We start from the raw sequence: 19,779 nt of genomic DNA, 5'->3' as shown, positions 1-19,779 counted from the left end.
CTACTAGGATATTTCTTCCCCCCCTTTTTTTTTTAGTACATGTACTTTTTGACTGAAAGATAGGTCTGTATCTTGTCGTCAGGGATATGTTCCGCGCGGAGATTCCCCTGACCTGTATATACGGAGGAGAGCCGTAAAATTTGGATGTAATATTCCGTGTCTTGTTTCTAAAACATGCACTTTCCTCGCCAGGATAAAGTGTTTTATATATGCCATATTTTAGGTTTTCATCATATATATATCTATATCTATATCTATATATAAAATATCTATACATTGTATCTATATATGATATAAGACCTCTGCGGACAGATGGATTTTTTTCTGTCTAATGTAGGCCTACTTTGTACTTCTTCACCAACTCAACAACCAGTATTCGTTCGGCAATTAAAAAAAAAAAAAAAACAAAGAGATTTAATCAATGATAATGAATGACGAAGATGACTATTATTCGAAAAGATACACTGCAAAAAGTCCGGTGTTAAATGGTGAACACCGAGCTGGTGTTAAATTTTCGGTGCTCATTTATGGTGTTAAATTAACACCAACGGGTGTCATTTCCAAATTTTAAACTGTTTTTTGAAGAGTTTCTTAGTAACTGCACTTCTTGTTGATTTTTAATTTAAACAAGACGATCAAGAATTTTACATTAAAATACTCGATTTTTGAAAAAATGTGAAAATAAATTTACACCAAAGTAACACCAGCTGGTGTGGTCTCTTATTGAAGCTGGACGGGTGTTAAACCATTGATATTAACACCAACAAATATCAAATCAACACCATGTGGTGTCATTTTTGAATTAACACCAGTGCAGTGTCAAAATAACACCAGGTACAGTGTCAAATTAACACCACGAAGTGTCAGGTGAACACTTTTCAACACCATCACAGTGCATTTTTAACACCTGTGGGTGTGGTCCTTTATTGAAGTTTGATCGGTGTTAGATTTAACACCCGTGGTGTTAAATCTAACACCGATGTTTTTACAGTGTAGAATAATATCCCGCGCCCGCTCAAATGATACTATAGGGTAGAACCCCTTTGGCATTGCCGATACTCTCAAAACAAGCAAAGATTTAAAAAACATCTCCTTGCATCTTACGTTGATTGATGATAATATGACTTTTAATTAATGACCAATGTGTGTATTTACACCTATTTGAACTGTATGTCACTACTCTCCGTCTTTTATTTCTTTTCCTCTCTTCCTCCCTCCTCTTGTTTTTTGTTTCCCACCTCAGCCCTTCATTCATTTTGCAACACACTGTATATCACTTCCACTCATCTGCATGTAACATTTCTTTTTTGAGGGGACCTTGTTTAACAAGCTGTGCTTTCTCAAGGTCCCCCACGCAACATTCCATGTAAATATCAACCTTGTTCAATTTTTTGTAATTATACTGAGCAATGTACTTGTCCCCACAAGGGGTTTGTGACACATGAGAATGGTGTGTGAAATAAACTGAATTGAATTGAAAAAAAAAACAACCCGAAGATTTGATCGTGAATTCTCTCAGCGAAGTTGCAGCAGACAGTACTCTATCCAGTGCATATTCCTTTAACTATAGAGGGCGGCAAATAACAATGAAGCGTGGTTGCCATATTTGCGTTTCAAAACAATGCTACATAGCTACGTACGCAACAAATCAGCGATACGACATGCCAAGATAACCCGACTGAGGCAAAGGAGAACCTATAGATAAAATACCCCAGGAATTCAAGTAAATATGCCTAATTGACTGAAAGAATACCCAAAAAGGTGAAGAGGTGAGTGGCAGAAGTCGTACTATAAATTACATACCCATCACTGTTTACACTACCAAGTTTTTTGCGAAAGAAAGCACAGCATTCATGCCAGTGAAAGGACCCTATCATGGCCCCACTATGGAGGTAGACGGCCCAGCTGCTGCACGGTACGGTAGGGTTAGTTTGGCCCGCAGAAAACCCCTATCGCCCGCACGCTAACAAGGCTAGTTTATACACAGGAAGCCTGTGCATGCATTTCATGTACGAGAATCTGTGCCAAGACGCGAAGCGTCGTGGAACATGTAGCGAACAACTTCACGTCGTGCACTCTTTCTGCAAGAACCAACAATTCGGGTGATCAAAAGTCTTACCTTCTTCCATACTGTGATATACTGTCTATGTTTCCATGCCTGTTGTAGTTTGACGTGTTTTCTACCGAGAATTGGTGCCAATCCAAGGCAATTTGTATTCGGCTCACTCTCGCTCGCTCGGCTCGGCTCTGCCCCGATGCTTTCACGTGCAGTGTCTTCGTAAGTGCCGAATTTAGACGGCCCATTGCCCACCACCACGCACGGTGCGGTGGCGGTATCCTGTTCTTTGAAACTTTTTCTGTTCCGGGTTAATGATCGTTTCCAAGCGCAATACACAAACAAATGATGAAGGCGTATAGTATTGGGTGTACTTTCATGTTTATCAAATCATGATTAATCTGATTGTTGTAGGTTTTGTACTTTACTTGTCATTTGTCAGTTTGTATGGAATTTACACATTTCACACAGAGAAATTCAAACTTTTTTAACTTAGTATGAATGGTAATGGTACTAATGTGATGGAGTTTAGAATCTACTTGAATACACAAAAAACCTCAAAGTAACATCTGTCATTAGGCCTACTCTATTAAACAAGAAACCTTGTTAGAACTAAGTAAGAGTAAGAAGGCAAGTGATTCTTCTTTTTTAAGGCAAATTTTTGGTGTTAGGGCACATGTAATATTTATAGATCGGGTAATGTGTAACTGGTTACAGCTAGCTGTAGCAGCTAGCATGCATGGCTGCACTTTCGAGGGTCTGCAGTTAAACAATTTCAGAAAAGAAGGACATGTCAAAACCTTTTCCTTATTCCTACTAATAATATATCTCTGTATGTACAGATCATATTTCTGTGTACACCTAAGAAAAAGGTTTATAGATTTATCATGCAATTTACATCATCAAACCAAAAGCTTGACATTTTCTCTACAATTTTGCTCATTTTGTGTCCAGGGTAACAATAATCTATAAAAGATACATAGATTTGGGGACGGTTTCCAAAAGCATGGCTATGTTGCTGTCTGAGAATAATGTGGCACACAGGGGGTTTTCACCATAGCACAGATAGAGTTACAAAAAACAACTGGTGTTTATAGAAGAATCCACCCAAGAAATAGTTGAATTTCAAAAGTAAGAGAAAAATATTCTCTACAGAACAATACAAAAATGACAAATATCAGATAAGAAATAAGGAAGATATATGACATTTTGAAATTGCACATTTTTTCAGAAAACATTTCTTGACCAGTCTTTATGAATATACTGTATATTTAAATGAACGATTTGATGATGTTATACCCTCACAATTTTTCATGTGAATTTTATGAAATTAAAAAAAAATATAGATTTAGCTAATACAAGTGAAATCATGTTCTTATACCAAGGTATATCAAGAGTTTTTAAGGCAAATTTTCTATTCATGCAGCTGGAAAAAGATTTTTGTCATTTGTGTATACACATATGAAATGGAAACGAAATTGTGAGAGCATGGCATCGTCAACTTGTTCATCTGAACATTCATGAGGATTGGCCTTTCTCGACCAATGCCTTTGCGACTAGATTTCTACAATATGAATCCTAATGTTACTATTTTGGTTTTTTTTTTTCTATGCCAGTTTAATAGGATGATGAATGACAGAGTACGTGTATGCATTTAGAAAATCCTGCTGCCTGATTTCTGAATATGAAAATGCATTCGGGACAATATGCGCAGGACAACATATAAATTACATCTTCACTGTCTAATATTTTAAGAAAGAAATTACTTAAATGAAAAACTGTGATATGGGAGGGGACATCAGCCAATCCAGCTGTAGTAATTACATGTATGACTTTTTTTTTTTTGGGAGGGGGGATTATTCATTAAGTGTATTTTTTTTTTTTCAAACAATGTTCTCAGCTGGTCTAAAATTTACTGAATAAATTTTTCTTCTAGAATCCAGAGGCCGTAGCTGTCATCCTGTGGACTCCCTTACAGCAAAGGAAGGAGGCGTTATGACCACACTGGGTGACGCTGACTCCTTTTTCGATTTTGATGGCGACCGTGACCAGAAGCCCGCCCTGAAAGGGGAGTACAACCGTGGTTCTACTCCTCCGTCCTGGCTGAAGTCCTCACCCCATCCCCCAAACTCAGACTCTAAGCATTCCAAGAAGTCTGACCCATCATCATCCTCACCCGTACACTCCCGGCCGTCAACCTCAGGGAACTTCACGGCCGAATCGGACGCCATGTCGCGGAGGAAGGACTCGCCGTACTCGAACAGCTATGGATCCCGCTCGAGGTCGCGATCGCGGTCGCCCAGTTATCGCAGATCGACGCGGGGCAAGTCGCGCTCCCGATCGAGATCACCCTCATATTCAGACTCTTTTGACTCTGAGGACTCAAGGCAGGACTCGAGGCGAGCCTCACCTGTACGAACTAAGAAATCAACTCGTGGTCGCAACACCACAACAACAAACAGGAATTCTCACTCTAATACTAGTAAGGACAGTAGATCTTCATATAGGAGTTATGCAACAACTTATACAAGATCAACAAAGATTCTAAAGAAAGGTGAGTGAGTTAAAGCAAGTGGAAAACAGGAAAATGTCGTTCCTGGCTCCTGATATCTACATATCATGTGTACATAAAGTTAAAAGCAATTCTTCATTTGCTTTTTTTTTATATACCAAATTTATTGTCTTCAAAATTGTGTGTTTATCGGAAAGGCAGCAACCCTGTATTCAAAGTATTAAGGGCTTATCCACAAAAAGGGTTAGGTTTTTAGTTAGTGAATTTTATGTTCTTTTCTTTTCCTAAGATTTCTCTTCTATAGATACTGCTATTACATGTACTTGCTGTTTACGTATGCCAAGTGTTTGATACATTCATCATCATGATGTACAATGTACATTTCCAGGCCTGTATATGTATGATTCTTCAGTGTTTGCAATTTTGTATTGATTCATATCGTGGCAGAGTAATTTACAATTCTTCGGAATCTCAATGTCTTCCAGCACCTCCAAAGAAGAAGGGAGGCCGTGGAGGCCGCTCACAGAGTGTATCGACGGTGCAGCAGTCACCAAGAAGTACGGAGGTCACACGGCGCATGCTGTCTGCAAAGGGTCACACCATCAATCGCCTGCGCAGCGACTTCGATGAGCTCCAGCGCAAGTACGATGATGCGGTGCGTGAGCTGAAGCTGGTGAAGCAGCTCCAGCGGCGGCAGGAAGTGGCGCTCTCCAAGTTCGAGGACTCCGAGGAACAGCTGCCGCAGCTCTTGCGCAACCATGCCGCCGAGGTGGACAGCCTCCGCGAGCGGCTCCGCCGTGCCCAGGACAAGGAGCGCGAGCGGGATCGCCGGCTGAAGGAGCGCAACGAGGAGATCAACCGGCTGACAGACGAGGTGAAGAAGCTTCGCAGGATATCGGAGGATAAGCACCTCTTGGACCGTGATAAGCTCCAGCGAAAAGTGGATCGTCTCACAGACTCTGTGGATGAGAAGGACAAGAAAATACAGGTTAGTCTTACATTCACCTTCCTTGCTCAAATACCTTAGCCTCCATCTGTCTTCTTTCTTTATTTGAATAACCAGCAAATGCACACCTGCCAAATAGTAAATTTTGCTTCTCATTTATTGTGGTTGTCTTATATCATTGTACTCATTGAGTCCAGATAGCAGTGACAGAAGATGAATGATAAAATGTCTTGAGAAATGTTGGTTGCACTGATCAGCTGGTCGTATTGCTGGGATTGCTTGTCTTGAGTTAATGTTAGGCAACATCCATGTCAGAGGGTCTACTCTTTTGATGTTGTAAAATGGTGCCAAGTACTGCAAGCACTTATTGCACTGACGTCATCACATGTGCTGATTCAGTAACAGCTGATCATCGATCTGTGCTGTGTACTTTATGCTCAAAATCAAGGTGTAGGGGTTCAGAACACTTTACCATTCCTATGGAGTGATACCTCATTTCACTAACCCCCGCCCCCTTTGCCTCTAAACAGGAGCTAGAAAGGTACGTGGATCACATGAAAAAGAACCACCGGCACGAGACTGACCAGACAAGGCATCAGGACAAGGAACTGCGCCGACGAGTCATCCAGCTGGATGAGGAGAATCAGTCACTCAAGTATCAACTCAGGGTGAGTGCTGCCTTAGTGCCATCAGGCGTCATATTTGCTACAAAGTGGTTTCCTTTCTTGTGTAAGTCTAGCTCTAGCATTTATATTGAATGTTTTCTTGACATCAGAGGGGGATTAAACGGCTGGTTTTGGTTGGGATGGGGATTCAGGTTTTAACTTTTTGTGAGATAATCAGAAGCCACTTTTTAAATTCTAAAGAGCATGCAATTCTCAGAGGAATTAAAAACAAAAAACAAAAAAACAGAGTAAAACGAAGCAATCCTACTAAAAGGTGGATCCACCTTTCATAAGAGTTTTTGTTTTGGATACTCGTACCACAGCCATTTCAAAACCATTTCTCATCAAATAAACTTTGAATTCCTCTTGCAAATATGCTGTTTAGGTTTCTTGTCATTTCACAACAGAAAAGTTTGAAATGTGAAGCTCCATCTAAACTAGAACTATATCATTCCTTTAACAAGTAATCCCCCTCCACCCCCCTCCCCCCCCCCCCAAAAAAAAAAAAAAAACAGAAAGGGACAAAAAAAAATTACATTTGAGTAGCAGTGTCCATATGCAAGCCTGATATTGTGTAAGCAAGATGTACAGTAAATAAACTATGGGTAGGAAAAAGACACAACTGCATGCCTGGTTGTGAGAGAGAATGAAAAGATGGATATGTGCTATGAAAAAACAAACAAACAAATATTAGCATAGTGGGAAAACATTTTGAAAAGTACATCCCATGTCATTCATGCTGTTTACATGGTTAATATAGTTCTCCTGCATCTGTGCAACTAGAGCAGGTCTTTCATGTCACCTGCAGTGATGCGATTTGAGTGCTGACTTGTCTTTTACATGGTATCGCTTTGCAGGAGAAAGAGAAGGAGCTAGACATCAGAAACATCTATAGCAACCGCATCATGAAGCCCCACGGCAAGCTCAACAGCATCTCACCTCCCCCCATAAGACCCCTCAAGCAGACGCGGGCGACGTCAAACGATGACCTCAAGAAGACAAAGCAGACGCCACACCCGCCTCCGGCGAAGCGCTCCTCATCAGCAGAGGAAAAGCGGAAGTCGGATCCCGAGCCCAGCCCACGGGCCAAGCCTGTCAAGGCGGAAGAGAAGAAGGTGGCCCCTCCTCCACCCAAGAGGGAGCTCTCAGAGCACGAGAAGATCCTCCTCGAGCTGGACGCGGGATCCAAGCCCCTCTCCCAGCCACCAAACAAGGAGGTGGACATCTTGAAGCAGCTCGACGCGGGCATCAAGAAGCGGGAGCGGGCCGACGAGGATGCGGGCCGGAGGAGGGAGCGGGAGGCGCTGGAGGAGAAGAGGAGACTGGAGCGGGAGGAAGAGGAGAGGAGACGGGCGGAGGAGGAGAAGCGGAAACAGCGGGAGAAGGAGGAGGAGGAACGGAAGAGGAGAGAGGAGAATGAGAGAAAGGTATTTTCATTTTCTTCACTACTCAATCAAAAATACTCCTGGCTCAATTTTGCTCCAAGTTTGTGTGTAAATCATAATGAAAATCATGCAGATATATTATATAGTAACTCACATTTTTTCATGGTGCTGGGATTACCATTTACCACACTAGTAATCTTTATTTTGCAAATATATATCATATAACTCCTTAACATTTTCATTTATTTGTTCCATTAATGATATTGATGATTATCATGAGGTGGCTTCATTGTGACAGTACAGTTATATTGTAAAGGACTATGGCATATCTTCCCATCATATTTCTTCAAGCAAATTCGTGTTCACTTCCATATGTTGTGAACTGCTTGTTGAGGTATAATCTATTACTGTGTCAAGATTCATGCTAAATGGCATGCTGAGTGCTTTGGAATGTGAGATATAAGCTAGAAAGATACCATGAGTGGATTCCTAAGCTAGCTGAACTGCCATATCAAGTTGAATTAAATATAAAACTATAGGGAGAACCATTGGTGTGTAGACTACAGGTGTATATGTCTTTCAGAGAAAATTCATATATGAAATTCTGTACGTCACTATTCCATGCTATGCTTGTCACTGTTCCTTTCTTGCTCCTCCTTTTTTTTTTCTCCGCATGCATCACTGCCAGAATGGACAGTTTAGTCTCTTTTCAGACTCTGTGAATTCACAGCAGTCCAATAGAAATAAAACAAACTCATACAAACCCTCATTTCTCCAAAACACCAATAATGCCTCTAAGCCTGCCGGGCGTGCTTATGAGCCCTCCTTCTCAAAGCCAAAGACATTTACGGGACCGAGTACAACAGCTCCCTCATTTTCCTCCCAGAGAAATGCTCATGAAACGGACACATTCAAGCCATCATTTACCAGTTCACAAAGAGACTCGCCGGACGCCCCTTACCGGCCATCTTTTTCAAACAATGCAAAGAACTCTGGTGTGGCAGGGGGGCAAAAGCCGGTATTTGGGGCGGCGCTGAACCGGGCGGGTGGGGAGAAGGATTCGTTTGGGACCGGGGTGGGGAGGCGAGGAGAGGACAAGAAGCCCCTCTGGTTGATGAGTGATTCCGCAGGACCCAAACAGGGAACAGCTACAGTCATATTTGGGGTAAAGCGTGCCTCGATTGATATGCTTGATGTGAACAGGCCGGAATGCCATAACAGCTTTCTTTCTGTCTGTCAACTTGATCGCCTCATTCACATCTAACCCTTCTCTCCTCTCCCTTGTGATTGGTGTCTGTTTCTGCATTTTCTCCTTGCATTGCTGTCTGAAAACACAACTAAATTACATTTTATTAACGTTTAAAGCAAAAAGGAAATCATGTATTGTAAACCTGTACCAACTCTTGTTTGATTGGTATTTAACAAACAAATGTTGTAGTACACATAGACAAAAAGGAGGGAAAATGAAGGGGGTTAGGCAGAGAATTGTATAACAAAAACTGTCACCGTTGAAGTGACAGAGACCATTATAGCAAGGAAAACCTCTTAGAAAGATGAGGAGTATGTGAATTATGTGAATTCAATAATGAGCCGATCTCATTAAACACTCTGCAGTAATTGCATTTGCCATTGTTGTAGCAAATCACACACGCAAAAAAAAATCCAATCAATTAAGGGCCTTTTATGTTATTTTATGTATTTTTTTTAAAGCTGCAATGCTTGAAAGTTCCTGTTATGGCAATTATGCTTTCCTGGATGTGAAGCAGGGCCCCCGGAGTACAATATGTGACCAGCTTACTAGCATGTGTGTAAATATGGGGAAAATGGAAGCACTCACAAAACTCAATTCTCATGGTTGGGTATACGTCATTTCCGGTATAGCAGGAGTGGAAACAAACAGCTCGCCCGTACAGTACATGTGCGGAGCTGAAGGAATGCAAATCAATGTGAATATAGTGCATGCATGCAAGCATGGAGTGTGCGAATCTGTGTGGTGAATACAGACAATTTAGCATCAGCGTTCAGAAACGTTGCTCTACCATTCTTTTCCTTAATTTATCAATAGCATTTCTTTTGGCTGTCATAAATGTTAAGATGGACCGTATCTTACAGTTTCATTCAATTTCAAAGCCAATTATGGAAGAAAAGTTAATAATTTCAATTCAAAAACTCAAAAATATGCCGATAGTGGGTTTGTTTCTACTCCAGCCGTAGCTATATACCAGGATGTCCGACCGTGAGAATAAATGGTTTGATATAAACGGCTGTGTGATATGGTGTGTGTTCACACTGCTCCATTGGTGATGGTCAGCACACATATGACGATTGTATGAGTACAAGATCTAGTGTGAATGTATCTCATACTATATATGAAAGAGATATTTGGTATTATATTCCACATACTAAGAATCTTGCTATAGGATTGGTCAAGAGCTGATCACGTGATAAAGCACAGTTTTGCCCATCACATCATCTGAGAAGAAAAGTTTGCTACACTCTATGATGATAGTCATTTGTTTCGCTGGTCTCTTAGTCCACACAGTCCTAACGCGTGATATAACTTACAATTTTGAGTACGCGCGAAATAAAAGTGCATTGCACTGTGGTCTATCATTTGACATGGGTCAAGTGATACACCACAGTGCAACTTCGGTGCCACGCACAAGGCGCGGAGCAGATTCATTGTTTTGTCATCTACGTGCATACTATTACGTCTAAAGTAAACCACGTAGCCTAAGCCGTAAGGATACCTAAAGACAGCTAAAACGGTTTCAGATGTGGAATAAAATGGGAATATCTTGGACCCTAGATGTGGAATATAAGGCAAATAATCAACTTTTAGTTTCAGGCAATGAGACAAACTATCACTTCCTCGGCAATCTGCATGAGTACGCTATCTTTCCTCAGCTGTGCTTCGGAAAGATACATGTAACTACATCCAGATCACCCTGTAAGTGATAGTTTGTCCCATCACCTTCACCAACGTTGATTATTTGCTTACCGTATAACAACTTAACAAAATGACTGTGAACTTCGTTTGAAATATGTTTTAATTACTAATTGGCATTAGTAATTGGATAATTTATCAAGATATTAACACATTAATCTGTAAGCCAAAATATTGTGTAATGCATACAATCTGTGTATGGAATTGCGGCACTGCAAACTATGTGTATTAAGAGGAAGGGAAGTCTTGCAGGGAGACTAGTAGTAATGATGATAATGATGTGTCACCTGTCTTTGTCTACGTGACCAATTTTGTGTTTCTTTCATTTTTGTATTTTGATACATCACAGGAGAGAGAAAGAAAGCAGAAAGAGGAGGAAGGTAAGCTTGTGTCTGAATTGTAGACTACTCTCTCATCTTGTCCAAATAAATTGTAGTAGCCTGCATTTCATCTTCATCACATCCCACTCCATGTGGGTTACCATGACGATGGTGTTTTTCAAATGCCAAGGTCACAATGGCGTGTCTGCCACATTCATGATGATGGCTGAGCTATTGTGTTTCTGGGTATTATACGTGCATGTCTCACTGTGTCTCTGAGCATGCTGCAATATAATGCTATTTATCTCATCCTTGGAGAATGGCTTTTGTTGATTGGAATTCAACAGGAAGTTAGTGTGTGAAAGAACTTTTCATTATCACGTGAACATTTGGATGTTTGTATTCATGTGACTTTTGTGCGTGCACATATAGTTGTAAACTACATCTCAGTTGTGTCTTTGCTGTTCTGATGGGTAGTTTGGTATCATATGTGGTCTCAACATTATAAGTGTTGTATTAATAAAAACAACCAAAATATGCTTACTTAAAAGCATACATGTTTGAACCCTTGTCAAGCAAACACTACTCCCATTACAATGTCTATGTAGCATCACAATTGCTTTCTTCCTAAATTGCACCAATTAAACACACACACAAGCCAGTTACTGTGCCTAGCCAGGGCTGCTTTCAGCATAGATTATCACTGCTGTAGCTTAAACATAAGGCTGTCTGAATAGTGAGTCTGATACACACATATAGGTACACACAAAGAAAGAATGTATGCATTGAATTAACGTATTGAAACACTTTCACTTAACTTCAATTATTCACCCCAATCCCATACCCATATCTCCTATCCGTAGCTGCACACAAAAAATCGTCCACTTTTGTCACCACCAACAATGCCCCCAAAACGCCCACTTTCGACGACGACGATGATGATTCGGATGAGGCGGACATCCCCTTCTTTGGCTCCAAGCCAAAAGCACCGGCGCCCTCAAAGGCCAGTAACAGTTTTGCCGTCAACAGCGTGCGAGACCTGCAGAGGTACTCCAGCAATCGAGCTGGTAGTGCCGGCAAACCAGACTCACGAGAGGACGACGGTAAATAGAAGCGGAGTGATGCCACACCCATCACCCTCCAGCCTTTCACTCCATGAGGAGTTTACATTCCTCCTAACTGATCTTTCCTCTATCTTCCTCCACTTGTGTATGTATCCCTTTCTCTCTCTGTCTCATCCAGTGACAAACTATTTCTTCTTTTCTGTCAAGTCTCAAGTAATGCTTATGCTCTTCACTAACAACACTGCAAATATTTCCCCTGTCATGCATGCCTGAGTGTATAGATCTGTATTTCTGTCTTCTAAGATCCCCTGTCATTTCTTGACCAATCTGTATCTGTGTATAATTGTTAGTGGAAAAGTGAGCAAAGAAAATGAGATTCCATTATCCCGATGGAATCCCATTTTCTTTGCTCACTTTTCCACTAATAATTTATATTCTTTCTGGTCAGTTTATTCTGTCTTTATTTGTGTATAATTGTATTAACAATCTCTCTTTCTCACAATCCATTAAAGATTTCTGTCTCCAGACATTGTACCTCGTTTCTTCTTGTTTCTCATCTTGTTTTAATTAACTCCAGCGTTTGTGATATTCCTGCATTTTGATCTGGGTCCCGTTTCATAGAATTTGTTATCAGGAACAACTGCCACATTTCTATGACAAATTTGCTTTCAGCCAATCGGATGCAAGGATTTCAGTAGCTTACGATCAACTTGTTAATATTGATAACAATTTTTATGGAACGGGGCCCTGTTTGTATGTTTGTGTGTCTGTACAAGTGTATGTCTCTTTGTCTGTGTCTGTTGGTCTCTGTCTCCAGATGATTGTGCTGGTCAGTGATACTGACCATCATCTCTTTCCAGCTAACTTCAGTGTTCTTTTTATATCTCATTTCAGAGCTGAGCATATTGTGATATATTTCATTGCTCTATCTTATTCTCTTTGGTCTCTCTCTATTTCTATCTTTCTTTCCTTGTCTTTTGCGACTCTCCAAGACAACTTTATGGAGATTAAAGGGAGCAATCAAGGGAAGATGCAATACGGGGGGGGGGGAAGGCAACACTTTCATTACTAAAATTGTTCAGTCTTTCTCAAATTCTGACAGCGTGCATACAAGCTATTCATTACTTCTTCAATTTATATGTGATTTATGCATTCACACGTTCTCATATGCCTGGCAGGTACATGTATGAGCCCTCATTGGCTGATCAAGGGGACGGGGGGGGGAGGATGTCTATTTATCACCAACTACCAAACCTCATTTCGGTCATATGGTACTGTGTCTCGCCAATGAGGGCCAGTTCACCCAGCCATACCACAACAAGCAAAACAAAAGAGAAAATAATAATGATAATAATGAATGAAAAGAAGAAATCATTCCACTTTCATTTTCAAAACTTGCATTCATGAATAATGCATCACCATACCATCCAATGTCCCCATTTTGGAAAGTGCAGCTAAGTGAAGGTAGAAAGAAGACAGTTGCTCCTGCCTTTGATGGAATTCTTGCCATGTAACATGAGAAGAGAAGCTTCCTTTCACCTCTTCTCTCTCTTTCCCTCTTCTCTCTCACTCTCTTACCCCCTCCCCCTTTGTTTTTATACCCCCGCCAAACGAAGTTTGAAGGGGGTATATAGGAATCAGCGGACGGTCGGGCGGTCGGTCGGGCGGTCGGGCGGTCGATAGGGCGGTCGGTCGGGCGGTCGGGCGGTCGGGCGGTCGGTCCGTTGCAAATCTTGCGTCGCGAACTACTTCCTCAGTTTTCAACCGATTCCCATAAAACTTGGCACAGATGTGTGCCTTGGGTTGTAGATGTGCAAGACGTATTTTTTGACAGTACCCAAAAGTACGTTGCCATGGTAACGGCATATTATGGGCAAAAATGGGTACAAATCTTGCGTCGCGAACTCCTCCCACAGTTTTTGATCAATTTTTATGAAATTAGGTACAGATGTTCATCTGAATATGTTAATGTGCAAGACACATATTTCCGCAGTGGCAAAAAGTGCGTTGCCATGGTAACGGCATGTTATTGGTAAAATATAGGGCAAAATGCTTCATGGCAAAACTGCTTCATCAGTGTTCTTCCAATTCTCATGGAATCCATATTGAATGTTTGTCTTAGGATATAGGTCAGCATGACACATTTCTTGACAGTGACAAAAAGTATGTTGCCATGGTAACAGCTCACATATTATGAGCCAAAATGATGGAAAATTTTGTGTTGCAAACTACTTCCTCAGTTTTTGCCCAATTTCCATGAAACTTGGTACAGATGTGTGCCTTTGGTTGTAGATGTGCAAGACGCATTTTTCGACAGTACCCGAAAGTACGTTGCCATGGTAACGGCATATTAATGGCAGAAGATCAAGGAAAGATCTTGCGGATTTAACTACTTCCTCAGTTTTTTGACCAAAGCTTATGAAATGTGGCACACACCTTGATCTTGGTGGGAAGATTTGGAAGACATATTTTTCGGACGTGTCGGAACCTGCGTTGCCATGGTAACGGCATATAAATGGCAGAAGATCAAGGAAAGATCTTGCGGATTGAACTACTTCCTCTGTATTCGACTGAAGCTCATGAAATGTGGCACACACATTGGTCTTGGTGGGAAGATGTGCAAGACATATTTTTTGGACATGTCGGAAGCTGCGTTGCCATGGTAACGGCATATTAATGGTGGAAGATCAAGGAAAGATCTTGTGGATTGAACTACTTCCTCAGTTTTTGACAAAAGCTTATGAAATGTGGCACACACAATAGTCTTGGTGGGAAGATGTGCAAGACATATTTTTCGGACGTGTCGGAAGCTGCGTTGCCATGGTAACGGCATTTAAATGGCAGAAGATCAAGGAAAGATCATTCCTTGGGTAAGACTGTCGTCACGGGGCGGGGGTATTAATCACCTTAAGTGATATTTCTAGTTGTATTTCTCATGTAATGCATTCGTCATTCAGGTCCTACTTTGCATAGATGCTGTGTTTGTGTTAGACATTCATTTTGATTTTTCACTACTACATATCCATGTACGATCTCATCAATTGAACTTTGAGGCACTACAAATTTACCAATGTAAAACAGTATCTGGGAAGTAATGCCAGACAGCTTTACCTTCTGCTTCCCCTTGGTCAGGGTATCATGCATGTTGACATCTGGCATGTTTCTAGTACATAAAACGTAGTAAAGCATCCAGTTTTGAGAGCATGAGTTTTGTTTGGAGTATCTCTCTCTTAGATCAAGCATGTTTCTTATGTACACCAAAGCATTCAGTTTTTCACATCCATCTCTGCAAATGCATGAAGATTGGATTTTTTTGTGCATTAGAAAAGGCTGCAGCAGTATGCATTACCTTTCTGTTCTAGCTTATACAACATTACAGTTAGGGGTTTGGTGCTTCATTAATCATTCCACTTTCATTTTCAAAACTTATATTCATGAATAATGGATCACCATACCATCTAATGTTCCTATTTTGGAAAGTACAGCTAAGTGAAGGTAGTGGGGGGAAAGTTTCCCCCACCTTTCGCTCTCTCTTCCCCTCTTGTCTCTCATTCTCTCCCTCCCCCCCCCCCCCCCCCCCCCACTTGTTCATGTATTTTTCATGTGTGGATTTGTCAATGCAGGTCCTACTTTGCATAGATGCTGTGTTTGTGTTAGACATTCATTTTTGATTTCGCACAACTTCATTTCCATGTAAGATCACATCAATCTTACTCTGATGTACTACAAATTTACCAGTGTAAAACAGTATCTGGGTAGTATAGCCAGACAGCTTTACCTTCTTTTTCCCATTGGTCAGAGTACCATGCATGTTGAGATCTGGCATGTTTCTACTACATAAAACGTACTGTAGTAAAGCATCCAGTTTTGAGAGCATGAGTTTTGTTTGGAGTATCTCACTCGTAGATCAAACATGTTTCTTATGTACACCAAAGCATTCAGTTTTTCACATCCATCTCTGCAAATGCATGAAGATTGGATTTTTTGTGCATTAGGAAAGGCTGCAGCAGTATGCATTACCTTTCTGTTCTAGCTTATACAACATTATAGTTAGGCATTTGGTGCTTCATGAAGGTGGGGTTGTCAAGTGAAACACACACGCATCTGAGATGATGGCTTCGTTGACATACATGTTGTTGAAAACACACACACACAAACACACACATATGGACGCATCATAAGCAGAGAGGCTGACTTGTAGCCTTGTGCTCAGATTACTGTAGATAATGGCATTGGGGGAGAGAGTGGCGTTGAGTTCCGCATGAGCGGACCGGAGCCATTAACAACAAATGCATTTGCTCCTACCGGAGTGAGCTCTGGGAATTAGCATCCTCCATTGTTTACGCAGCAGCAGAGGGTAGATGTACAACGGTGTCTCATGCAAACACGCTAATATAAAAAGAAATTGGGGGGAGGGGGTGAATACAAGATATCACAGTCAGGCTTCTTCATAAAAAATACATTTCTTGCCATAATGTTGATGTGTTGAAAGCCAGTACATTAGATCAACCATTAACATCTCCCTGAATTCTATTGGTACATATCACAGATGAATATTGTGACGCAGTACAGGGAGTGTCACTTCTCTGCATAGTAGCACAGTGATGGATCCGGGGGGGCGCACCAGGCGCACACCCCCTTTATTTTTTGTCAAAACAAAAGAAATAAAAAGAAAAAATGGAGGGGGCGTCTGCCCCCCCCCCCCCCCTTTAATTTATGTAAAGGTGCCCCCTTTTTATGGAATTCCTGGTTTGTTAAATGGAAGAGTGATAGTGATGAATTCCATTGGAGATGGGTCAAGTTAAATGTGGAGTTGACACACATGTTGTGCAGTTACATGCCTTGGTTATGCTGTTTGATACACGCATTATGTACCAAAAGAAAATGTCTCAATGTGCAGGACTAGAAGGTCCTTGTTCCAAAAAGCCTCCTGCAGTATCCCACATACCGTAGTTACCTGGTATATCAAGAAAACCTTAAAACTGCAAAATTAAATTTCCTGAATTAAAAATGAAAAGGATTGAAATTTCTGACCAAATGATATTCCACTACTCTGTTCTCGCCTGTGTGTACATCACAAAGTAAAAGTGTATACCTTTATTCATGCAGAAAAAGTAATACATGTACATATCTATGTTGAATGGGAGTGATATGTCATTCATTGTAGCGTACATGCCTTCTTGTGGCAGTAAAAGAGGCTTTCACTTCCAGGGTGACACAATCGCGTTTGCTTGCTGACCCACTTAAACATTGCATCTGCTTCACTAGCCTTTTGCAAAGGCAGCTCACTATAATTTGAGGACGCACAAACAGAGAGCAATGGACTCGCACACACAGCATGCGAGCTGCAAGCGTAGCGATCCGATCGCTGTGTGTGTGCGCTTCCACTGCTCGCTGTGTGTGAGTCCATTCTGAGCTGCCTTCGCAAATGGCTACTACTTCACAGAAAATTCCATTGCACTGTACACACTGTCCATTGTCCCTGGTACAGTAAGGGTTAAGTGTCGAAGAATGATAAGTTGGCCATGTACCTCATTGTGATGAAAAAGTGGATTGCTTGATGTATTCCTTTCCATATGCCTCAACCTCCATGTGATTTTCATGGCAGAGAGGAGACGAAAGGAGGAGGAGGAGGAGATGGCGAACCAGAGGCGGAAACAGAAGGAGGAGTCAGAACGGTTGGCGGAAGAAAGGCGCAAGAAGGACCTTCTGCTGGCCAAGATGAAAGAGATCGACACGGGCAAGCCGGACTCCCGCGGCAGCAAGAAGGAGTACAAGTAAGGCAGTGGGGATGGTGCACATTTGGGAATGAGTTGTGAAATGTCTTTGATAAAGCACAATGACATGTGGTGAACAATGTGGTGCAGTGGATAAGGCTTTAGACCCTGAAATCAGGAGACCCTGAGTTCAAGTCCGATGTGGGACATTCACCCTCGGGGCAAGATGTTGTACTCCAGCATCCCTCTCGAAAAAGTGTATGCGAATAGTTACCTTGCAATGCTATATAAAGCAGGGTCCAGGCAGAGAACGATGCCTACCCTACAGCTGTAGACTGATCGGACCAATATTATCGTGGTGCTAAAAAAAAAAGCACCATCTTTTATGTAGTTGTCATTACTAATGAAGTAGCTGTCGTCCAATCCTTAAAAGTGGAGTTATCGTTTTCCACACTCAAGACTTTTGTTGTCCGAAACATGTCGCAGATTTAAGACCAGGTTGTCGCTTACCGTACGCAACAAGAAGAGTTTTCAGATAATGAGAGGGTGCCTGGGTTTTACATCATTTCTTCCATTGTCACTGCCATAGGCCTACTTGTCAGTTTGTGATTGGTATGATATATGAAATATCTCAGTGATACTACTGTACTTGTCATCTCCAGTGTAAGATATGTCAAATATCAAGTGGTCTGGCAAAGGGGGACCACTGCATTCCAAATTTGGAACCTCATCTGACTTTTCTTATGTGTGAATTATGTGCTCTTTCTTTGGCTGTAAATAGTGTTAGGCTGTGGTTCATGTTGTAATAAGTCAGGTGTTTGAAGATGTTATGTTTCATGTCTAAGTAGGTTAACCTCTACTAAAGAATTGTTTGAAATACCCTGAATGATGGGAATACATTTTGCATAAGATAATTCTTTTAGGTCTTTTGATTGTTTTTGATATGTCTTAGGATCAATGATCTCACCCTAGCCCCACCCTAACCATGTCTCTCTGTCCAATTTCAGATTCCCTCCACCAGTTGAAAACCTCCACAATGGCAAGCCCTCACACCCAGACCTCCTGGGTTCCCCTTCCTCTGGGGGAAAGCAGCGCAAGGCGGCCGAGGAATCATCCACGTTCGGAGGTTACGCCCCGTCCTTTGGCCGTCGGGCAGCGGCTGGCGACAAACCTGCCGCCAAGAAGGGCGGTCTGTTCGACGACGATGATGACGACGACTTCTTCAGCACGCCGAAGGTGAACCAGAGCGACAAGAAGGCCGATCTCATTTCAAACCTCTTCAGCGGCAGCGACAGCCCCAATGCTCCTGCCTCCAAGAACCGCAGCTCTCTGGAGGGGACAGTCTTCTCGACGTCCACCAAAGCCAAGCCTGTGGCAGACAGCGCGGCCCTGCCGTGGGAGAAGACGACCCCCAAGGGGCCCATCTCTCAGCCGAACAAACCCAACGGCATCTCGGTGAATGTGCCAAATTCCAGCTTCGACGATTTCGACGACGACATCGAGGAGGTCATTTTATGAAGGAGATAGTGAAAAGATGAGCAAGAGTTGTCGCACTCTCTCTTTCTGATGGACTTGACCGCCAGAACAGTCATCACTAGCCACAACTCACTTGAATGTGTTTGTTCCCAAGTTGTCACAATGTTCATTTGAGTAATTATACATTCCATGTAGGTTCATCTCCCTAATTGGAGTCATGAAAACCATTAGATTCTTTCAATGGCCAATCGACCAACATCTGTCTCTGATTAGAACCGAATAATACTTGACGGTCATTCTTTCATGCTGATTTGAGGATGTAATTAGGGCTTCTTGGCCATGATATGCACTGCAGCTTTTGTTAACTGAAATTTTGAATTACTTGTCTGCCTTATACAATATGATACTGATGTGCAGATTTTATTGGTATCGCAGTCATGCCTTGTAATTGTCCTGAAGCTGTATCGGGAAAGCTGTGAAGACAAAATGAAACTTGTGCTTTTGTCAAAATATGGAGAAAATACCTACAATGTACCCCTTGTATTAAAAGTGATTGCCGCATACGGGAGTCTTGTTTGTACTCAATAGATTATTAAATGCCGGCAGGCAACAACAGAAATCATGGAAGGTAATTCTGTTTGCAAAAAGCTTTCTTGACACAATTGAAATATCTCTGAGCCTTTCCTCTCTC

At 41.7% G+C, this 19,779-nt stretch overlaps 2 protein-coding genes across 2 annotated transcripts in view; one reads left to right on the top strand and one right to left on the bottom strand.

The window, feature by feature from the left end:
* The window catches only part of LOC139740298 (uncharacterized), a 28,474-nt gene extending 26,215 nt beyond the window's left edge, over positions 1–2,259 (bottom strand). Inside the window, exon 1 of the mRNA XM_071650880.1 lies at positions 2,120–2,259. Within this exon, the coding sequence (XP_071506981.1) occupies positions 2,120–2,129 (10 nt within the window). The 5' untranslated portion in view covers positions 2,130–2,259. The remainder of the gene's footprint in view (positions 1–2,119) is intronic.
* Positions 2,260–4,000: 1,741 nt separating this feature from the next.
* LOC139740267 (uncharacterized) lies at positions 4,001–19,130 on the top strand. Its single transcript, XM_071650849.1, has 9 exons — positions 4,001–4,610; positions 5,054–5,556; positions 6,045–6,182; positions 7,037–7,600; positions 8,451–8,729; positions 10,861–10,891; positions 11,695–11,934; positions 17,504–17,672; positions 18,620–19,130. The coding sequence occupies exons 1-9, from the start codon at positions 4,052–4,054 to the stop codon at positions 19,128–19,130; spliced, it is 2,994 nt and encodes a 997-aa protein (XP_071506950.1). The 5' UTR covers positions 4,001–4,051.
* Positions 19,131–19,779: the final 649 nt, after the last annotated feature.

The sequence above is a fragment of the Diadema antillarum genome, unplaced genomic scaffold (assembly GCF_040938485.1).
Source record: "Diadema antillarum isolate AM-2024a unplaced genomic scaffold, OU_Dant_1.0 seq00000846_RagTag, whole genome shotgun sequence".
Taxonomy (NCBI): domain Eukaryota; kingdom Metazoa; phylum Echinodermata; class Echinoidea; order Diadematoida; family Diadematidae; genus Diadema; species Diadema antillarum.
This window is presented reverse-complemented; position numbering and strand designations above follow the sequence as displayed.